The following is a 21,278-nucleotide window of genomic DNA, read 5'->3' on the forward strand; positions in this document are numbered from 1 at the left end:
GATACATTATCAAAATGAGAGATTGTAACTCAAGTGAATTAGGTTCCAAGATAGATTAGCTTGGACTCATAAACACAATCTTGAGTGAATCAAATTGATAGTGCCATTACATTGAAATGAGTGTCAAGTACATGCCTTTATAGCTTTTTGGATAGTACCACTTTTCCTCTCTGTGCTTATGGGATTTCAGACATCTCTTTCTAGAGCATACATCATTGTCTCTCTCTCTCTCTCATACAAAGCCACTTATGGGCACACATTCAGCCTCTATGGGCATACATCATTTGCTATTCTCAACATATTTTACCTTGGGTACAGGTGTTATCTCTTGGAGTAGCAAGAAGCAGCCCACAGTAGCCCTTTCTTCTATTGAGGCGGAGTATTGGGCCGCGTCTTCCACCACCTGTGAGGTTGTGGCTTTGGAGATTGTTGGAGGAGCTTGGCTGCCCCCAACCTCGTCCTACTCTTCTGTGGTGCGACAATGAGAGTTGCATTGCCTTGGTACGGAATCTTGTATTCCATGCCCGGACGAAGCACATTGAGATTTAGTATCACTTCATTCGAGAGAAGCTTCTAGATGGGACCATTGATGTGGAGTACTGTAAGACGAAGGATAATCTTGCCGATTTGTTCACGTAGGTGCTTCCCCAAGCTCTTCTTCGGAGACATGCGAGATCCCTCAGTCTTTTGACTTGTCCAAGATCTGAGAGGGGGTGTTAGAGAGTCATTTCCTAGACAGCAGAGTGCCACGTCAGTAGTACGGACAACAGAGGAGCCACGTTAGCAGAGTAGGTGCACAACAGGATCCATGTCAGCGGCCGCAGATGCCACGTGGCAGCAGACTGATTAGTCGGATAACAGTTGGACAGTTTTTATCATTATTTTATGCAGTCAGCTGCATTTACTGCAGCTGTGACCTGGTGCTGAGCACTATTTTTTCTTGGCTATTTATAGTCAGTTTGTGGCACACTCTCATATATTCTGATCTGACATCTGACAGAGTTGGCCTGCTAAGACTGACTGTGCGCGGGCTGACGGAGATCGAGGTTCTCAAGGCAGAGACACATGCAGATATTTTCTTTGCACCCTTGTAGATTTCTGCACTTCTATATAGCATACTACAATGTAGATTTTCTGCGTTTCACTATCTCCTTTTCTTTTTTTCGTAAAACTATCTCCTTTTCTCTCTCTCTCCTCTTTGTTTTCACTTTCTCTCAGTCTTTGTCCTACGCTTTCGCATTGCTGCACTCTGACAGTAACACGGGGACCCTAGGGTCCATAATAGCATGAAACTTCGTGTCACGCTTAGTAGACATTGCCGATGGAATAACCTGCACAAAAACAAGTCTAGCCTCCTCTGACTCTGCACACTTTGTCCACTAGGACTTCTCTCTGTTTGCCCTCAACAAGTTTCAATTGCCAAAGGTGATGAAAACTCAAATTTTCTTCAAAAGGCTGAAAACACAGCCTTTCTCCTTCACGAACAACCAAAACCTGCAAAAAACAGCAACTTCGCTCCTTCCCCGTGCTTCACCTGTTTGTCTCAGCTAGGAATGTTGAAAACAAAAATTTTTGTCATGAAGAAACCTCCATTCAAGTTTGCCTACGATCAATCAGCCCTTCTACACTACTCTGATACCATGTCAAATGGACATAAAATGACGAGGTCGGCCAGCCAAAAGTGGCCGACCAGCTGCCAAATCTGGCCAACTGGCTGAAACAGGCGGATTGCATCAGCAATCAGCAATTGAACTACCACATGGCACTATTGCCTATTTGACTTGCCTAATAAAAGGTGCTTGCACCTAGTGATTGCTGAAAATGCCAAAAACTGATAGGAAATGCGTAATTGTGCCCAAGAGAATTGTACCAAGTGTAGTGTGACAATGCCAGTCCGAGGGATGACTAATCTCTAACACTTCAACCCCCTCTGCAGCTGGAAACTTCATTAACTGAACATCTTGACTCGTTCAAACCTCCCGTAAAATAGAATCATGAAGCCTATATCCTTGTGCTGCGAGTTTTATCCCACAAACACTCGTCCTTTGGAAGATGGCTTGAACTTATATGTTTGTTTTTTCAAAATGTGACATAGGCATCACATCCGAATACCTTGAAATAAGACACATCCGGTTTTAGACCAAAGCCTCAAAGAGTGTTGTACCAACAACCACAGCCAATGTAGGTGACTGTTTGAGCCAATTCTTCCACTCCAATATGCCATTCTCCTTTAGGTGTGTTCGTGTTGGCAAACTCCTCTTGATTGCCATGATTTGCATAAAACCTGGTAAGCTCATTGGAGACATACTCTCCTCCTTTGTCAGATTGCAAGGTCTTTAGTTTTTGGCTAGACTTGTTCTCCTCGAAGATCAATCCATTCTTGAAATTGGAGTATGGTTCAGATTTCAACTTCAAGAAATATGTCCAGGTCATCCTACTAACAACATCAACAATTAGCATAAAATACAAACTCCTCTTAGGAGACAGTATTCTTATTGGTCCATATAAGTCCATCAAAAACAAGCTCCAAGGGCTCCTTTGCCCTCTTGAGAAGCCTTGCTTGGAATTGCATCTCTGTGATGCTTTCCATGAATCCAAGACACACATGATAGGTGGCTCACCCCAATCTTTGGCAATCCATGAACAAGCTTACCGCCACGAGTTGCCTTTCTAAGGTACTTGTAGTTGAGATGGCCGAACCGAGAATGCCATAGCTTAGTCTGCTTGTGAAAAAAGAAGAGAGGTAAAGGCTAATGAAGTTCACATCTCATAGACTCCATTCTCCTCGCGACCTACACAAAGAACCTGTCTCGACTCTCCATCAAGAACTCAGAGGGAGTCCTTATTGTAAGGCCAAGTGCACAAATCTTACTTACTGGAAGCAAATGATATCCCAAAACTATGCACATAGAGAATCTCTAATGTGTGAGCACCACCATGCCCATCCTGAATTAGCTACATATCACTTTTGCCTTCAATAGGGACTGAAGTGTTGTCACAAATGAGAATTTGCCCGTGCAAAGGTCACATATGGGCAATGCCATCTAAAGGAGGAGTCATGTGACGGGATGAGCCACTATCCATGATCCTCTCACAAGGCTCTGGAGCCATCATCTTTGCATCAAAAGCTTCCCGTGTTGAAGCCTTGCCACCATAAAATGTAGGAAGGCTACTGATGAAGGAGCAGCCATTGCTCGAGTCCTTTGAAGATTTCTCCTTCTTGGTGTCCTTCTTGTCCTTTTCCATGCAATCCTTCTTCCAATGACCTATCTTGCCACAGATGTGGCAAATAGACTCCTTTGCTTTGTCTTTCTTGGTCTTATTTTTCATCGTCTTCTTAGTCTCATTCTCCTTCTTTTGGGAAGATTGACCTATCATCAATGCGTCCATCTTTGGAGTATTCTGACCTTTGAGTTGTTCCCAACTCCTCACACTTAAGGGTCTTTGTCTACCTTGAAGCAATCAAGGCAAAGTAGAATGCATTAAATCACGGTGGTAACTGCAAGAGTAGAGTTACCACCGTGTCCTCCGAGATGATGGCCTTCCCTACGTTTTGGACCTACATTTGCAATTGTCAAAGCTTATTGACACACTTGCACATGGAAGCGAATTTGTTTGGGTTCAACATTTGCATTTGTACTTCCAGAGACACCCGCTTCATCACGGTCATTCAATTGTACAATTGATCCAATTCTAGCTATATCTCTTGAGCAATGGTCAAATGCTTTATGTGGGCTATCATGGCCGGTGTACATGAGAGAAAGAGGAATGATCAAATGTGGGCATTCAGCTTGTCCCAATGTGCTTGAACCTTTGCCAACAGCTGTCTCATTTGTAGAGAGCTTGGATAAATCACAGGTTGAAGGATGGTCTATGGCCTTGGTCACAAGCTCTACCAAATCATAGGACTCCAAGATGACAAGTATCATCACCCGCCAAATGTGGTAGTTCTCCCCATCAAGTTTGTGATCTTGTGGAAGAGCTGGTAACATGGGGACCTTACGGTCCATAATAACTTGGAACTCCATGTCGACCTTGAAAGACATTTTCATGTGAATAACTTCCACAAAAACAAGGGCAGCCCCTTTTGACTTTTAAAATGTAGCCTGCTAGGGCTTCCATTACTCATCACGAACCTTCTTCAACTACTAGACATGATGGAAAAAAAAAATCTGCACCAAGAGGCTGAAAAAACAGCCATTTCTCCTTCATGAACAGCAAAAACCTGCAAAAATTTGGCGTTTGCTCCTTTTCCATGCTTCTCCACTCGTTTCAGCCTTGTGTTGATGCGCAGTCTTCTTGCTTGCCCTTGAACATTGAAAACACAGCCTTGGTGTCTTGTTGAAATCTCCTCTTCAGGTCTAACCATGATCAATTAATCCCTCAATGCTGCCCTAATACCATGTAAGAGTGCAACGAATGCAGAAGTGTATGACCAGGGACTGAAAGAAAGAATGAACATGCTGAATATAAGGGGGCAGATACGTACAAGGGGCTGTGAGAATATGCCAGCTAGAGTCTCTCAACCTGCACACACCAAAATCTGAAAGAATGTGTAACCCTGGGCTGGGCAGAATATATGGCAGAAAAAAAAGAAGCCAGCCTGAAACTAGCCAACTGGCTGCAGGCTATGTGCTGCATGGCATCCATAGAATGGCTAAGAAAAAGACAACCGTCAAAAGCCACAAACTGACTAGTCACCTGTGTAGTATCTTTATGAGTTGCATAGTTTGCCCAGCAAAATAGTTAGTGACAATGATCCGAAGTTTGGGTAGGCTGAATATTCTGAGTGAGTGCAGCCAAAAAAGCTCAAAAGCACTCATGAAAGAGATCATGTTGAGTCTATCCAGGCTTTGAGTGACAAAGCTGTCACAGCGAGATCAGTGCAGAGATTATCTGAAGTCAGAGTATAAGCACATACTTATGAGTGATTTGTGATTAACTTTGCTCAATTAATCTGCAACAAAGGACATGTTACAAGCTCTTTGAAAAGCACCATGAACTGACCTAAAGTATGTCAGCCCCAAGGACCAAAAGTACTTGGCTAATGGAATACATCATACATATACATGCACAAAACAAAAACATTACATGTCAATCTGCAAGAATCTATTGGTGTTTATACTTTTGACACTTTTCTAGAACTAAAGTTCACTTTTCAATAACTTTCATTGGTCCTGTTTGTAAGACTCGCAAGTGGGCTCATACACATGTATAGATTTAACACTCCCACTCTCCAAGTAACTGCTCACAGTGATACCCCAAGATGAAGTATATTAGAAAATGGGAGCAGTCTACACTTGCAAAACAGTGATATGTTTCTGAGGTGGAAAATGGAATTCGGAATGGTCATTGGGAAAAGCAGCTGAGGACCATAGCCATCTCTAAAGATATGCTTGTTACTGTGACATGTCTCCATTTTAGAAATCTCAATGAAGCCTCACTCAAGGTCTTTTTTGATCTGGTAAGGAAATGTCACTTATGGTTTGATATGTACACACATTCCAGGTCATCTAATGGAGCAATCATCTAACTCAAAGTTTAAGTTTAATCTAATGGAGCATCTCTCTTGTTCAGATAGCCAGGGAGTTGTTGACCCATATGCTTCTTTCCTTTCCATGTATTGGGATTTCATATTGTGTGTATTTACCTTAGTGATGATTATCACTGAGGGGATGCTGAATAGAGCTTTCTTTTCTTGGAAAAGAAAAAGTGAAGGTGTATTGCTTCTGAAAACCAGTCTGTTATGTTCACACTTTTTGCATAGTTTTGATGAGTTTTATCAAGTCCCTCTTGGATACTCTGTTAGGATGTATGCCTTTGTATTCCCTTGGTACAGAAATGGGATCTTTCCAGGAAAGAATTACTTTTATTCATATCTACAGTTGGACTTAAATGCAGTGAATCCCACTCTTACCATGTCCCTTTGTCGCTATGATTTGTGAAGATATATGCTGTTGATATCTTAAACGTTGTGCTAATGGAGCCTCCTTTTTTGTAGTCTTACACTTTCAGGAATCTCTATTTTGTGCCAGGGTAACAAGACGGCTTAATGTGAGCAGCAAGGCTTTACTTTCAAACAGTAGCTCAACGCATCCTTTTTGCACGCTTGTGTTTGGATCTTGGGACTTTGGCATTACATCTAGTGAAGTAAAAATTCTGATCTTCCATGACTTCTAGCTCTTTATTAGTAGTAAGCTGTCTGCAGTGAGATTGATTTTCACAAAGTGAGATTGAGGGATTTATGCCATGACAATAAGATTAATATATTTTAAGTGCTTGGGGATCTCACAGTGTGTTTTGGATTTTGTTTATGGTGTCTAAGGCAACCATTTTCGTGTCTCCAGACTCCTAGGGAAAAGTAAAAAGGGTGGGGGGGGCAGGGGGTGTGGGTGGGTGGGTGGTTGTGGGGTGTGGTGTGTGTGGGGACAAGGGGAGGGAAACCAACCATGGAAAGTGGATCAGTATGAAGGGCTGACCAGTTTGGTTATATTCTTAGAAATGACCTCTCTGTAAGGTAAAAATGACAATTTGAGCAAAAGTACAGGCATGCAGTAAGGTAAAATATATACCTAGGGAGCAGGAGAACTACACCTGTAGCTGGGCATTGTAAGAGAAGAGTCTTGTATGGAGGGAAGCAAGAACGATGCGCCTTTGGCTGGCCACTATTAGGGGAGAGTCTCTTCTACGTGGAGAAAAACAAGACAATTACACCCCTGGCTGGTTATGCTAAGGGGAGAGTCTCTCATACATCAATGTGTGGAGGTAGAAAAGCCTTAATGGGATGCTAGGTCATTTGATATGATGGTCCTCAGTTTTTTTTTTTTTGCAAATAAAATGTGCCTGATTATATTACTCAAAAAAACTGATTACCATGGAGTGCTCATGCTCAATAGACTAGCTGGAGCTGATGCAAAGTCGCAAATCCATCATGTATACAAGCCTCTCAGGGCGGTTTGGGGGGGATGGGGGCAAGAAGCCATGGAGGGGCGGTGTATTGCTATCTGGGACTGCGTGCCTGCATTACGAAAAACAAGTCCTGGCTGCCCCACATACGCATGAAATGACAACGGAGCTCTTGACGAGCCTTGGACTCGCTCTACACTTGATTCCAATGGCTGCGGAGGGAGTGGATGATGGAGGTCCAGAGCTCTGCTAAGGTCGCCTATACTGAAAGTCTCTCTCCGCCAAAAGCCTCCTAACACCGTGCCTTCTAGATATGCCATCCAGTAAGACTCCCTATGATCTCCCATACCTCAGAGCAATCTGCTGTGGGATCCAGTACCTGGCGGATGGGTGGTAGAGTCTCCAAACCGACCACTGCACACGACCCTGCCTCGATGATGAATATCGTGTCCTGCATCCCGGCCTCATACAGAAGGTGACGGCCATAGCTGATTGCCTGTCAGCAAAAAGCTCCCCATGAGATACATCCAAGGCTGGGCGCTATATGGCGAAGGATGCGGCATGCTCCTCTCCACACGAGCTGCACCTCCTCACATGACCAAAGGCAATGCTTTGGGGTTTCCAAAGGCTGCTGTGTGCAGTGCTTACAACCTCCCTTCTTCTACATCTGGGCAAGCCAACTTCCCACCATCAAGGTTTCAGACTCTAAAGGCCAAGATCAAGTCAAAATGAGATGGCCCTGAGTTATGCTTCACTTTGGTATCTTTACTTGTCCATTTTGACTTGATCTTGGCCTTTAGAGTCTGAAACCTTGACACAATGTTACCACATCTTGATTTGGTGATACCTTGAGCTTGTAATTTAATATTTTAGATGTAAAACTGTGGATGGAATCTAATCAATAAGCCCTTCCACTTTGATGCCCATATCCAATTACAGGATTTAAAGAGGTTGCTATTAATTGTCCTGCAGAATCAGCTGAGGTCAGAAGCAGCTGGGAAAGGTGAGGGTCCATGAAAAATGAAGGGAAGGTGAAAGATTATATGGTAGTACCATTGAGGCAGAGCAAGGCTAAGAAAGACAAGCAGCAGGTCTGGTGGCAAGGAGATAGTAATAGTGAGCAGAGAGAGAGAAGTGGCAATAGATGGTGAGTAGAAAGAGAGAGAGATATATATTAACATCTTCAAAAGGACAGGATGGCCAATAACATCCAAGCCATGTAACACAAGCGTGATGAAATCTCATCATAAGGTATACAAAAGTTTAACACAGTTCATATCTAAAGGGCATTATGAAACTGTGTAAACTATAATGACAAAGCTGATACGTGTGAAAAAAAGGAAGAGCTATGGACAAGGAGAGATGAACTGTGAATTAAAGCCAGCAGATGTTTGGGCAGAACTGAGGTGGTTAGAGGCTGCTAGTTACGGGGGCAAAGCAGGTGAGGGAAGATGGAGGTGGGTTCTGTTTTATAGCTTCTGGCTGCTGGGGTTGGGCAAGAAGCCAAGGGAGGTTCCTCGAGGTTGCAGCACAGTGTCAACACATATACATGAGCTGTCATTTTGGAAAAGGGGATGATTAGAACAATGTGGATGGTGGAGGAAAAACCACACCTTTTGGACTAGGAACTCTTGAATAAAGAACATTTATTTGAAGATGCCTGGCAGGGGTGTTCCAGGTAGAACAGATGGTGGCAAGGCTAAAAATTTTCACGTGTTAGCAGGTCTGTTGAGTTCATCAGAAGAGGTCCAGCTTGTGGATATGAGGATGTACAAGGGTGTCATGCCTATCTTGTCTTGGGGCAGCTTTTGTCATGCCAGATTTCTCATAGATAGTGTGGACCAAGGAGCTTCCTAAAAATGGGAGCTCATAGCTAGCATTCTTGTCAGTACATATGAACAACTAGATGTAGCAAGCCTATTGATTTCTTTGGACACATCTACTTCGGAGACTCTTTCTAGGTTATTTGGACAGAGATTGTGCCTACTCTCTGTGGGAGATGGGAGAAGATACATGGCACTTCAGAGACTGAGGATGAGATGAGGTGCTTTTCTTAGGACATGGGATTTTGGCACTTTCTCCCTTTTCCAGATCCACATGGTTTTGGCATTATAGACCTCTTGACTGGTTATTCATTCAAGCCTTGTAATAGACTTCCCCTTATTACATATTTTTTTGATATGGAAGTCCCTTGTAGGGATGCTTTGTACTTTGTATTTTACCTTGGGATATATAGATGGGCTTGGATTTGCTAAGCTAGTGGTACCTGTGTGGAGTGTGAAACCAGCCTTCCTTCTTGAAAAGGGCAGTAATTCCCTGACTAAGCACTGGACTACAGAAATCAGCAAATAAATATAACTTGAAATGCACAAATTACCTTAATAATCTTGGACATTGGACAGCCTGTTGGCCCCAAAACTAGCGCCCCTCTCGGTATTTCTTTACCTTGATTGCTAATGGAATAAGTACAAGCTGAGATTCACAATCTCCTTTGCTGTTCCAAAAAGCCTCTTTGCTGTAGCAACAATTAACAATCAATTTAGGCTAATTGCCCCTTGATTTTTCACCTAGGACTTGCACAAATGGAACCACCAATTGGCCAAATGTTGCCCCAATTCACAATGGATGGCCTGGCATCTGAAATCCCTATTAATTTCATGAATTTCAGATGCTAATTTCACTGTACGATGCTCTCTCCTATTAGCATGGGTCCCAAGGTGGCTGCCAAATCCTAATTTCTATAGAAATTAAGGATTTACAGCAGAGATCTCTTCTGCCACTAAATTTGGCTGAGATCTGCTCACTATGGCTAAGAAATGCTAAGATCTCTTAAGAATGGGTTAAAGAAGGTGAGAGAAAGCCAAGAGGAGAGAGATATCTAATTTTCTTCGCGAGAAAACCTTAAAGTCTGCTTAAGCCTGCATTTAATGCAGTTACCCACTGCCAAACACCTCTAAAATACTGTCACATGATCAGCAATGTTGTTGCCAGTCCCTGAAGGTGACTCCTTGTTGTCCCTTACCTACTGAGGTCCCCAGATGGTTGTCTTCTACAGCAAATTGCTCTTCGTTGATTAGAAAATGGACCCGTAGCTCTCTCTTTTTTTTTTCAGTATTATCTAGCCATTTAATTAATTTTCAGGATCAAATAATCTTGAAAATTAATTTCAGCCCTTCTTACCCTACCCAAAATTAAATGTGCCCATCCATAATTAAATTGGCTAGACCATTTGCAACCTGGTGTGGTCACCAACCTCTATTGACTCTTAGACTCACATTAATTAATTAATTAATACTAGTCCCTAGTGTCACCACCGATACTTATTGGCCAAATAACTACCAAGGACTGATAAAAGGCATATGATGATCTAAAAAGGCAAGAACAAATCTTCAAAGAAGGAGACATGGTCTTCATCCGTGTCCATCCAAAGAAGAGTTTTTTTCTTTATGAGAATTTAAGAAGCTAAGTCCAAGATATTGTGGACCCTATAAGGTTCTCAATTGCTTAGGACCAAGTGCTTACAAGATACAACTCCTGAGAATATTAAAAAACATAATGTATTTCATGTTAGCTTATTGAAAGTATATGTAGCTAATCCTAACGATATCTATGATGATCAACAAGTTGTAATACCTAACTAAGGAGTCCTTACGCTACAACTTGACAGAGTCTTCTTGAGAAGTTTGGCTTACAAGATTGCAAGCCAGTTTGTACACCAATGGGACCTGGACTAAAGTTGTCATTACATAATGATAGTGATTTGTTTGATATACACACATATGCTCTAGTTCTTGGATGTCTTATTTACCTATGCAACACTAGGCCAGACATATAGTTTGCAGTTTCAGCCCTGACCAGATAAATGCATCAGCCACACATGTCACATTGGTAAGCTATTAAGCGTGTCTTTCGTTACTTGCAGGGTACTAGAGCTCTTGGATTGCTTTATGCCAAGGGGGAACCACTCTAGTTACATACTTACAGTGATTCTGAGTGGACTGGTGATTATGATTCACGTCACTCCACTAGTGGCAATTGTTTCTTTCTTCTCTCATCTTGCATATCTTGGCTTAGCAAGAAACAATCCACTGTTGCCACATCGTCATGTGAGACTGAATACAAGGCAGCTTTCACTACCACAGTTGAATGCGTATGGATTAGACGCTTGCTAGCTGATCTGGATGTATCTGTTACGGAGCCTACTCCTTTGTTCACTGACAGTCAAAGTGTCATTGCTGTGGCACGGAACCCAATGTTTCATGCACGCACGAAACACATTGAGATACATTATCACTTTTTCAGAACATGCAGGCGATATCAGCCTTGTCTATTGTCCTACCACCAGTAATGTGGCAGACATCTTCACCAAAGCTCTTCCTCGTGACAAATTTGAAGCATTTCACAATGCTTTAAATTTGATTTCCTTTGGTGGCGGATGATCCTTGTACTCTTGATCACTCTTCACTCTAGGGGGGTTTGTTGGATATTTCACTTATGCCTCACTTACGCCTACACTCACATAGGAGTGTTGGTGATCAATAGGACACTGGGGCACTTTTCACTCTCGGTACGAGAGGTTTTTCCCCCCAAACTTATGTCTTATTTCATATGTGCTTATGTCATACACTTACGGGCACTTATCGTGTTCAAGTGTGAACACCCCCTACAACCCTAAGGTTTAAGGGTTGTACCTTGTACTTTCAGTCTACACTCTTTCAGTCTATTGCATTGGGTGTTGTGCTTCACTCTCACACTGTCTACTGCACTTTGAGCTGAGCTTCAATCCTCTCTCCATCTCACACTGCCGAGGTATTGAATACCATCACTTTGGTTTTTCCAAGATTCATTGTGAGGTCTTTATCCCTGCAAAAAGTGTGCAATGCATCCAAGTGTTGTTGCAAGCCCTCTGGTGAATCAGAGATAAGTACAATATCATCTGCATAAAGTAGTATCGGTATCAATACTCCAGCTAAGTTAGCTCCAGTCCCTCCTCCCCTATCAATATATTCAGACACCTCATCTATATATAATCCAAATAATGCGGGTGAGAGCGGACATCCTTGTTTTACTCCTATGGTGCTGTCAATTCTTTCAGACATCCCTCTAGATGTGCGTACATAGCCTGTCACTTTCTCATATGTCCTCCATATGATCCAAGAAAGCGTCATCAGATCAAAAGAAACATCAGTATCTGACTACGAAACTCCTCAACAGTATCATCTGAAGAAAGGAAATCATTTTCTAACATGTGACCAAAGTAAGTGGTCTCATTCAATGAACCAGTCTCCACATCATCATGAGCAGCATCATCCTCAAAGAACAATAGATCGTAGGTGACTGAATACAATGAACTATGACATGCATCCAAAGTGTGACCATAGGTAAAATCATTATCTGCAACAGTCTCTCTACTACAAACAACCTGCAAAAGGTCCTCCCCTAGGTGATAGAAATCCGCGAGTCTCAGATACATTCATATCAGTGGCTCATCACAGAGTCTCAACACATGGGATAATTATGTGGACCTATACCAATGCAAAATCTTCTGCCTCTAATGAAGCAAATATATATTTTTTAGCATCAAGGGCTGATCCTCTTGAGGCTCCAGATCTGGGAGCTCACTGGGCCTAAGCATGGCTGCTGCTAGCATAGCACCACAGCGTGGAACAGACTCAAACTGTCTTCTGTTGCTGCCTTCTCTCAGTTGCTGCATCATGTGGATTGGCTCACACTGTCACACTGAAGCTCATTTGGCCCCTGCAGCTCTCTCTCACTGCTTCAAATCTGTTAGAAAGCTCCCTCTTTGCTGTATGATGTGGTTGCTCTTAAACACTTACCAAACTCTGAACAAATGTATCAAAAACTCATGATATGGGGTGAAAATACCTGGAAGTCCACAACTGCTCCTTAGTCTATAGCCTGAATGGATGCCAAATTTCCAACTGCCACCTTTCATTTTGCTTAGTAACATAGGTCAGGCTAGTCACATAAATCACAGTAGTAGTCTTAGTCACAAACCACCTTAATTACATGAGTCATATTGGAAGCAAAGATATCTAAGTTGATGGATACATACGTTTTATAGAGAAACGCTTGCCTTAACTTCAAGGGCATCGTGCATTTATTGCTTGAGGCAATGCCACGAGCCTGCATTTCTAGATGCCGCCACATCACTTGCACTTACCTCTTGCTTTGTCCCTTGTAGTCATGATCTGCTCCTCCGCACAAATTTTTATGCCTGGTCCCATCTTGCAGGTTGCACCTTCCTTCTTTGAAATCTTGCTCAGCTTCTTCCTTGTGATGAACAATGGAGGATGGAGTAACTAACTGATGTACGGATTGACTGATACAAGTGGCTAATGTGTGTGACACAACTGAGCGATATAAATAGAGAATAATGGCTACCACTCGAGGTGTGTCAAGTGTGCATAGGGTGTAAAATAGTGGGACACCCAGGACGAAAAATGGATGTCCCCAAATGGAGCTGGACACTATCTCAACATATATTAGATGGATGTTAACTGCATTCTATGCCCATAGTCTTGATCTCAAGAACTTCTTTTGTTTGGTTCTTCCCTCTGTACACTAATGGTGAAGATGATAGCTTTATAAAATGTTTATTTGTTTATTTCCAGGTATTTGAGCTGTAATGTTAAGTTTTGCACAGAGTGAATTTCGAAATGCACATAAGCCATATATGAAAGCTTTCACCTCTTATTACTATTGTATTTGGGTTCGTTTGAATAGGTTGCATTGTATTTGTAATTTAGATTTATGAACAATAAGCTGCATCAATGCACATAAGCCATAAATGAAAGCGTTCGGCTCTTATTACTATTGTATTTGGGTTCGTTTGAATAGGTTGCATTGTATTTGTAATTTAGATTTATGAACAATAGGCTGCATCAAGGCTACGCAAAGGGGTAAGAATGCGGCTTAGGGAGATGCTAGCAGACATTTCAGTTCGTAAGAAGCAAATTTTGGTACATCGAACAAAGATTCAACGTTACAAGGTTCATTCATATTTCCCAACATATGACGTGTGCTAGAAGAAGAAAACTAAAAGGGAGCAATATAGTGGTCCTTGTTCTTTTCAAGATCTGCAAGTTGTCTTTCCTAACCTTGAAGAGGTTCCAAATCTTGGCTGTTGACTGATGTTCCCTTTTATACATCAGAATGGTCTAAGCAGTTTCAACTATATTGAATGTCTTTTTTATTTCTACTTATAGAATGAACAAAACATTAATTCTTGAAAATACAATTTACCATCATTCATCATGCTTAGGCTTTTTTTTTCCTGCAATCTTCTTTTTCCTTTGCCTATCCAATCAACTTCTTAATGCATCTGTAAATCTGAATTTCCCTAACAGCAGTTGTCAATTTGCATAATTTGGACTAGTCTTACTCAATCTTTACCTTGTTGATCATTGGATAGTAGGAGGGGATTTCAATATGGTGGGGGCCTCGGAGGATAGAAGGGGCAGATGCGTAGACATTATCAGAGGAGAGTAGGCAGCTTGATAGAATTTTGTCTTCCACTTTAGGGGATAGGACCCTTGGTTCATGGCTGAGTTCGGTAGATTTATAGTTCTCTCTAGTTTTCCAAGAGAGGCAGTACAGTTGAGGCCAGGTTTTCATCCTGGTTTGAAAAATTTTACATGATTACTGGGTTTATACAGTAATATTCTAGGAACCACTTTATGGGTCAGTACAGCTGTTTCATATGGAGGGAGTCACTGGAATCGCTCCTAGTCTCAGAGTTCCTATGCATTTGTATGAGGATTTGAGGAAGGATAATATCAGGATTTGGACAGCCAAAGTCTCAGGACAGCTAGAGACTTGGATGATAGTCTACAAGAGGAAAGCTCTTTTTTTAGAGAGGAGGCGAGGAGCAGGGGGGAGAGAGAGGGAGGGAGAGAGAGAGAGAGAGAGAGTCGAGGATGCTGTTACCTGCGCTGGCCCCTGGCACCCACCAACGTCACCTGCAAACTGCCTACCTGTGATTGTGCTGCTCTGCAGAGTGGAAGCCCTAACCAGCTTACCACAGAATTGTCAGGATCAGGGGATGCGCTTACAGACTGCGACCCTGCACAGGTCAGGGAATAGCAGCAACAGAAACATACAGATAGGACAGATCTGCACCCAGGACTGCAGATTACTGACGAGCGAAGCCCGCAGACTGTACATCCTCCTGTTGCACGTGCAATCTGTCCCTACGCACCAACAAAGAGAGCAGACCTGCCTCTGTACACAGAGAGAGAGAGAGAGAGAGAGAGAGAGAGAGAGAGAGAGAGAGAGAGAGAGAGAGAGAGAGGGAGTGGGGAGAGAGAGAGGAAGGAAAAAATGGCGCGCAACAGCACGCCGTTAGCGATGGCGACCCCGTCTGCGACCTGACTGCGGCCGCGACTGCTTCGCCTGCTCGTCCCGGCCAGCCCGTCGTCTCCTGCAGCCATCGACATCGCCTGCGGGACCTGTTCGTCGCCGCCCTGTCCGCCACGCCCCGTTGCCCTCGCCTGCAGCCCCGGTCACTACTGCCCCCGTCGCCTGTGCCACAGTCGCCTGTGCCCCCTCGCCTGCAGCCCTCGTCGCCTATGCCCTGTCGCCCTCGCTTACAGCCCCCGCCGCCATCGCCTGCAGGCCCCGCCGCCGTCGCCAGCATCTGGCGCCTGTTGCCTGCGGGCCCCGCCCTGCCGTTGCCTGCCTGGCGCCCGTTGCCTGAGTGCCCCGCCCTGCCGTCGCCAGCATCTGGCCACCTGTCCTGCCGTCGCCAGCATCTGGCGCCCGTGGCCTGCGTGCCCCGCACCCCAGCCTGTCTGCTCCTACACGGTGACAGGTAAATCTCAGTTTTCATTAGCTCTCCTTGCCAAGCACACCCCGGGACAGCACCTCTGTACAGAAAAAAAGGAAAAGCGAGAGAGCAGGCAAAAGAGAGGGTCAGTCCTCCCTCGAGATCAACTCATCAGATACGATGGCTGGTTTGGATCTTGATTTCATAGATCAAACAGTGGCCGCACTGGGCCCGGATTCTGATGCGGAGGAACCTGAGGATATGGTTCCGTGCAACGAAGAGCTGCCCCCTGGTCCCGACATCCAGCCGGCGGGTAAACGTACCAAGCATGCTTCGGAAGAGATAGGCATTCCTCAGGATCGGTCCTATGCTCAGGTTGCCTCGGATTCGGTGGACTCTCAGGAAGTGGACTGGGAACATTTGCTGGAATTTGCAAACACCTTGCTTGGCGATTATGTTCAACATAATCAGGAAGCCTTCGCTGACTCTGCACCTGATGATGTGCTGGATGCCACAGTGGACCCAAAAACTGTCTTACGCTCCTTTTCGGTATTCTATGATCGCGCTGTCATACTCTTCTTCACTGGGCGAATCCCGTTGATTTCCCGTATCCGCCAGTGGTTGCAACATCTGTTACAAGGGGAATGTGTTGAAGAGATTTTTGTTGGCTCCCGGGGTTTTTTTGAGGTCCTGCTGAAATCAGAAACGCACCGTGCTGCTCTTCTGTCTAAACTGCCTTTGTTTTTTGATCGCCGGTTGGTTCATGTGGTTCCATGGCGTCCAATGGCAGATTTCCAGCGTCTGCTGCAACGTGAATGCCCGGTCTGGGTCGAGGTGGAAAACTGTCCGGCTGTTTATTGGCCATTATTGAAGGATGCTATGGCCGCTGTGGGCACTGTTCTGGTCCCTCCCAGTCTCCGGGCTGTCAATCGCAACCGCTTGTGTATGCTCTGGGACACTGCACGAAAAAGGCCTGCCTGGTTACGCCTCAATTGCTCTGGCATGCACCCATTACACTTTCGCTTGAAATGGGGCAATTTTGCAGGGCACTGCTTCTCCTGTGGACAGTTGGGGCACTTTATGGCCGAATGCCCGGAACAGCAACACACTTCCCAGGATGGCCATGCTGTGCCGCCCATGGAAGATATGGTGTGTGATGCCCCATCGCTGAATGCTACCCATCAGCCCCAAGCTTTGGCCAAAGGTAAACAACAAGTTGCAGGTCTGGATTCCAGCGCCACTAATTGGGTGGAAGTACGTGCAAAAAAAGGCAACAGGGTTGCTGCGGCCATGGAGAACAATGCGTCTACTACATCACAAGATTCCATGCGTACATACATGCGCAGGAAGGAAATGCAGTCTTCTGAGCGCTCGGCCCCTGCTATGATTTCCTCTGCCCCCCTTCATCAGCCCGCCAGGAAAATGTATTCGGATCGTTCAAAGGGGCCCTCTGCTAAGCTGGCATTTGATACCAGAGGTAATGTCATTACCCCCTGGGACCGTCGCTATCCCCGTTCCATCTCAAAGCCAGCAGATATCCCGTCTACTTCCAAATCTGGTCCGCAGAACTCTTTTGCAGTGTTGGCGGACTTCTTGGACGAGGGAGTTCTGGACATTCTCGCTGACAAGGTCAAGGCGAGGCAAGCAGTGCCTCGTACCTGATTTTGTTTTGAGTATACATGAAAATCGCCACGTGGAATGTGCGGGGAATTTGTTCTCGGCACAAGCAACATGCTATGTGGACTGTATTGCATGAAAATCAGTGGGATGTCCTGTGCGCTGTTGAGCACAAGAGTCACGATGAAGCCGGAAAAGTGGTAGATTGCCATGGTTTTAGATTATTTTATGCTGGGTCACAGCCCATGCATTATTCGGGTGTGCTCATGATTGTCCATGACAAATATCAGCCTGTTCTAATTAAAAATGATGTTCATGGCCGTTTTTTGGTGATTGAAATTATATTCGAAGGGGAAATCTTATGGCTACTTGGCCTCTATGCTCCGAATGATTCCGTCTCTCGTCGGGCGCTTTGGCAGACTTTGCAGACCTCTTTGTCACTTGGCAGACGGGGCTTCTTCATGGGGGATTTCAATATGTGTGTGGATTCTTCCCAGTCCACGTCGCAACATTCGGTGATGGATACGCCGGAAAGTCGTATGTGGCAGTCGTTGGCTCTTCACGTTCTTAAGCAAGACCTTTGGTCCTGGCTACACCCGTCTGCTACAGGGTTTACTTTCCATTCTGCCCAGTATGCAACAACATGGTCGAGATTGGATCGTATATATATCATGCAGAATGATGATTTTCTTCCTGAGATGCTCGAAATCAAGGTGTTGCAGCAATATGCCTTGTCCGACCATTTCCCGCTGCAGCTGGAGCTGCTTGCACAACCCATTGCCCCGTTCAAGCAATTTCTAGGGAGAACCCCTTTGCGTTTCAATTCGTCTTACCTGAAGCATGCAATCTTTCAGGGCTATATGCAGCAATTGATTGACAGATTTCTCTTCGACTTCGCTTCTCAGGGCACTGCGGCATTTAAACGATTGCTTTCTAATGTGCAGCGGGTTGTCGGCAGTATGGGATCCACCATGCGTCGCTTTCTCGGCAGCGTCGCAAGGCAGCCGAGGACATACTGGCTTTGGTTCGTTCCCTGCTGGTGGACTCGCCGGATGATGCGTTTCTGCTAGCGCTGGCCATGCGGGTGGCGGATCTTCTTAAAGAATTTCAATTGCAATCATATCAGCAGGCCAAACTGCGACATCTGACAGATACGTTGCACGATAATGCATGTCAAACCCATAAGTTCTTCCGAGCTCTTCACGCCTCTCCTGCTAGGGAGAATATGACCAGACTCGAGGATGCAGAAGGTCACCTTATCATGGACCCGCAGACTATTGTGCATATGTGCAGGAATTATTTCCGTGACCTTCTCGGCACCACTTCGCCACCTTCAGATCAAATCGCCTAGGCCCGTTCGGGTTTTTATGACCTGGTCCGCAATCAGCTACCGCAGGACGTGCAAGCTATTATGGAGTCCGATATTTGTGAGGCAGAGGTTATGGATGTCTTGTTACATTTGCCCAAGGATAAAAGCCCGGGTTGGGATGGCCTCACCAATGAGTTCTTTGAAGCTTTTGCTACCCAACTGGCGAAACCATTGCAGGCTTTGTTTCAGCAGGTGTGGCAAACCGGGATCATGCCTGCCTCATGGAAAGAAGGCCTTATTAAACTACTTCCAAAAGTCCCCTCGCCATCTAGGTTGACACAGTGGCGGTCCATTTCCTTGATGGGCTCAATGTACAAAATCTTTTCCAAAATAATGGCGAATCGACTTCACAAGCATCTCCCGGCCATTGTGCATCCTTTACAGTATGGTTTCATTAAGGGCCGAAATATTCTGCACAATGTATTGAATGCTCAACTAGCTATTGATTATGCACGGCATTCGAACCAGGAGGTAGTACTGATTCAACTGGACCTGGAAAAGGCTTTTGACTATCTGGATTGGTCTTTCGTTGCTGAACTTATGTCGGCTATGGGCTTTGGTCCCCGGATGTCTCGTCTTATCTACACCATTAGCGCGGCAGCGTCTTCGCGAGTCATGCTGAACGGAGGTGTTACCGAGCCATTTGTACTTGCCCGTTCTGTCAGACAAGGATGCCCTTTGAGCCCGCTATTCTTTGCCCTCGCGACACATCCAGTTCTTTCCATGTTATCCCATATGGTAGCCTCTTCTCAGTTGGCCGGTCTGTCGCTTCCTTCAGGACAGCACTTCATTAGCCAATCCCTGGCGGATGATACTTTTATGATTTTGCGTGCGGACAAGGACAACCTCAAGCGCGCATTGGATGTTTGGGGCATCTTTGGTCAAGCCTCCGGCCTTCGCATCAATGCGCTCAAATCAGCCATTCTTAGCTGCACGGAGTCGGATTTGCAGTCCTTGGACTGGCAGGGTCGGGTTATTCCTCGTGGCTCCATTGTCAGGCACCTTGGGTACCCTTTGGGTGTTGACGTTCCACCAAAGCAGCTTCTGCAGTGGATCTCTCAGAAAATGGAGGCTAAGTTTATGTATTGGAAATCTCAAGCCTGGCCCTTCCATATTCGTCTCAAAGTGGCCCAGACAATTATGTTGCCAATGTTGACATATTTTCTGCCACTATTGCCCTGGACTACTATGACTCTCAATGCGCTTACTCAGTCTATTCGCTTCATGCTATGGAAGAAGGACTCATTGCATGCAGGTATTTCCTGGATTTCTTGGTCGCATGCCTGCACCCCCAAACGCATGGGTGGCGGAGCTATCTTAGACGCCCAAACTCACATGCAGGCACTCCGCTGGTCTCTCTTCCGCGCCATGTGTTTGGATCATCATCCATGGGTCGATATAGCCCGTTATTTTCTTGAGAGCCATGGGCTTCTACATGGCAATACCCAAATCCAGACTTCTTGGTGGCATGTTCTTAATGCTGATTCGAGGTTCTCCAGTTCTTCTTCATCGCTGCTTAATCATTTGGTATGTTCCTGGAAACGGGTCCTTATAAAGGCTCAATGGCATCCAGCGGAGGATCGCGTGGCTATGAATTCTTTTCAATTGGAATTATTGGCAGTCTCGCGTTTACTTGTATGGGAAGGCAAAAATGAGCTTAGACCACAATTCAACCGGATGGCTCGTTTGGGATTGTCTTCGGTTGCGGATGCCACCCTTGCTAGTCGCAATGTACTTATATCTTTTCGTACAGCTAGGAGGCTTTACAGGATCCCGCGGGGATATAGGCCGTTATGGGAACAGCTTTTGCGGATGCTCCAGAGCAGACAACCCTTTCCTGACCTTGCTTCAGATCATCCCTGGCAGGATTGGGACCTACAAGGCCGGCTGACTTTAAGCAAAGCTTCTGCTAATCAAGTTTATCATATTCTGATCAAAGATCAACAATGGTTAGTTAACAAAGCCAATGCTTTATGGGGTTTGCGAAAGCCCCGGTCTTGGTGGAGGGCAACTGTGATGGAAGGCTGGTTGAACAAGACCCCCTTCAAATGTAAAGTCTTTCTTTGGAGAGTGATGATTGGTGGTCTTCCGCTTGCGTCAGCTCTTTCCAAGCGTCGAATCTCCAATGGCAACTGCTTCTTTTGCACCACTGCTGTGGAATCAGCCCGCCACAGATTTATTTCTTGCCCCGTCGCAAAAAAAGTCTGGTCCTTTTTGTCGGCTATTTGGCAAGGAGCGGTTGGATTTACCCTGCGCCCATTTGATTGGGTTTTCGGACAGCCCAAATACCCCACTCCTGCACAGCCACATATGAAACTCATGTATCATTTTCTCCGATATTGGGGCTGTTGGCATAACTGGACCATTAGGAATGCTTTTCTCTTTGACTCCGCCTATAATGTTCAGCGACATATTGCAAGGCTTAAGGGCCTTTTGTATTGGCAGTTGGATCTTCTCCGACATTCTGATTTGCTCTCTAGGGAGGACTTCCGTACCTGGCTTATGGCAATTTCATCTGCCCCCTTGCCATAACTTTGTAACTCGTAGCAATTAGCCCCTTTTCACATGATGGCCTGGAATTGGCGTCATGTTTCTTGT

At 45.0% G+C, this 21,278-nt stretch overlaps 1 protein-coding gene across 1 annotated transcript in view; it reads left to right on the top strand.

Annotated features, from left to right (window-relative positions):
* The window catches only part of LOC148028122 (uncharacterized), a 171,316-nt gene that overhangs the window by 51,466 nt on the left and 98,572 nt on the right, over nt 1–21,278 (top strand). The window contains exons 5-6 of the mRNA XM_087689801.1: nt 6,036–6,150; nt 13,806–13,919. Coding sequence (XP_087545927.1) covers nt 6,036–6,150; nt 13,806–13,919 — 229 coding nt within the window. The remainder of the gene's footprint in view (nt 1–6,035; nt 6,151–13,805; nt 13,920–21,278) is intronic.

This window comes from Lygodium microphyllum, chromosome 12 (genome assembly GCF_053477565.2).
Source record: "Lygodium microphyllum isolate KBCC chromosome 12, Lygodium_microphyllum_v1.1.10, whole genome shotgun sequence".
Classification (NCBI taxonomy): Eukaryota; Viridiplantae; Streptophyta; class Polypodiopsida; order Schizaeales; family Lygodiaceae; genus Lygodium; species Lygodium microphyllum.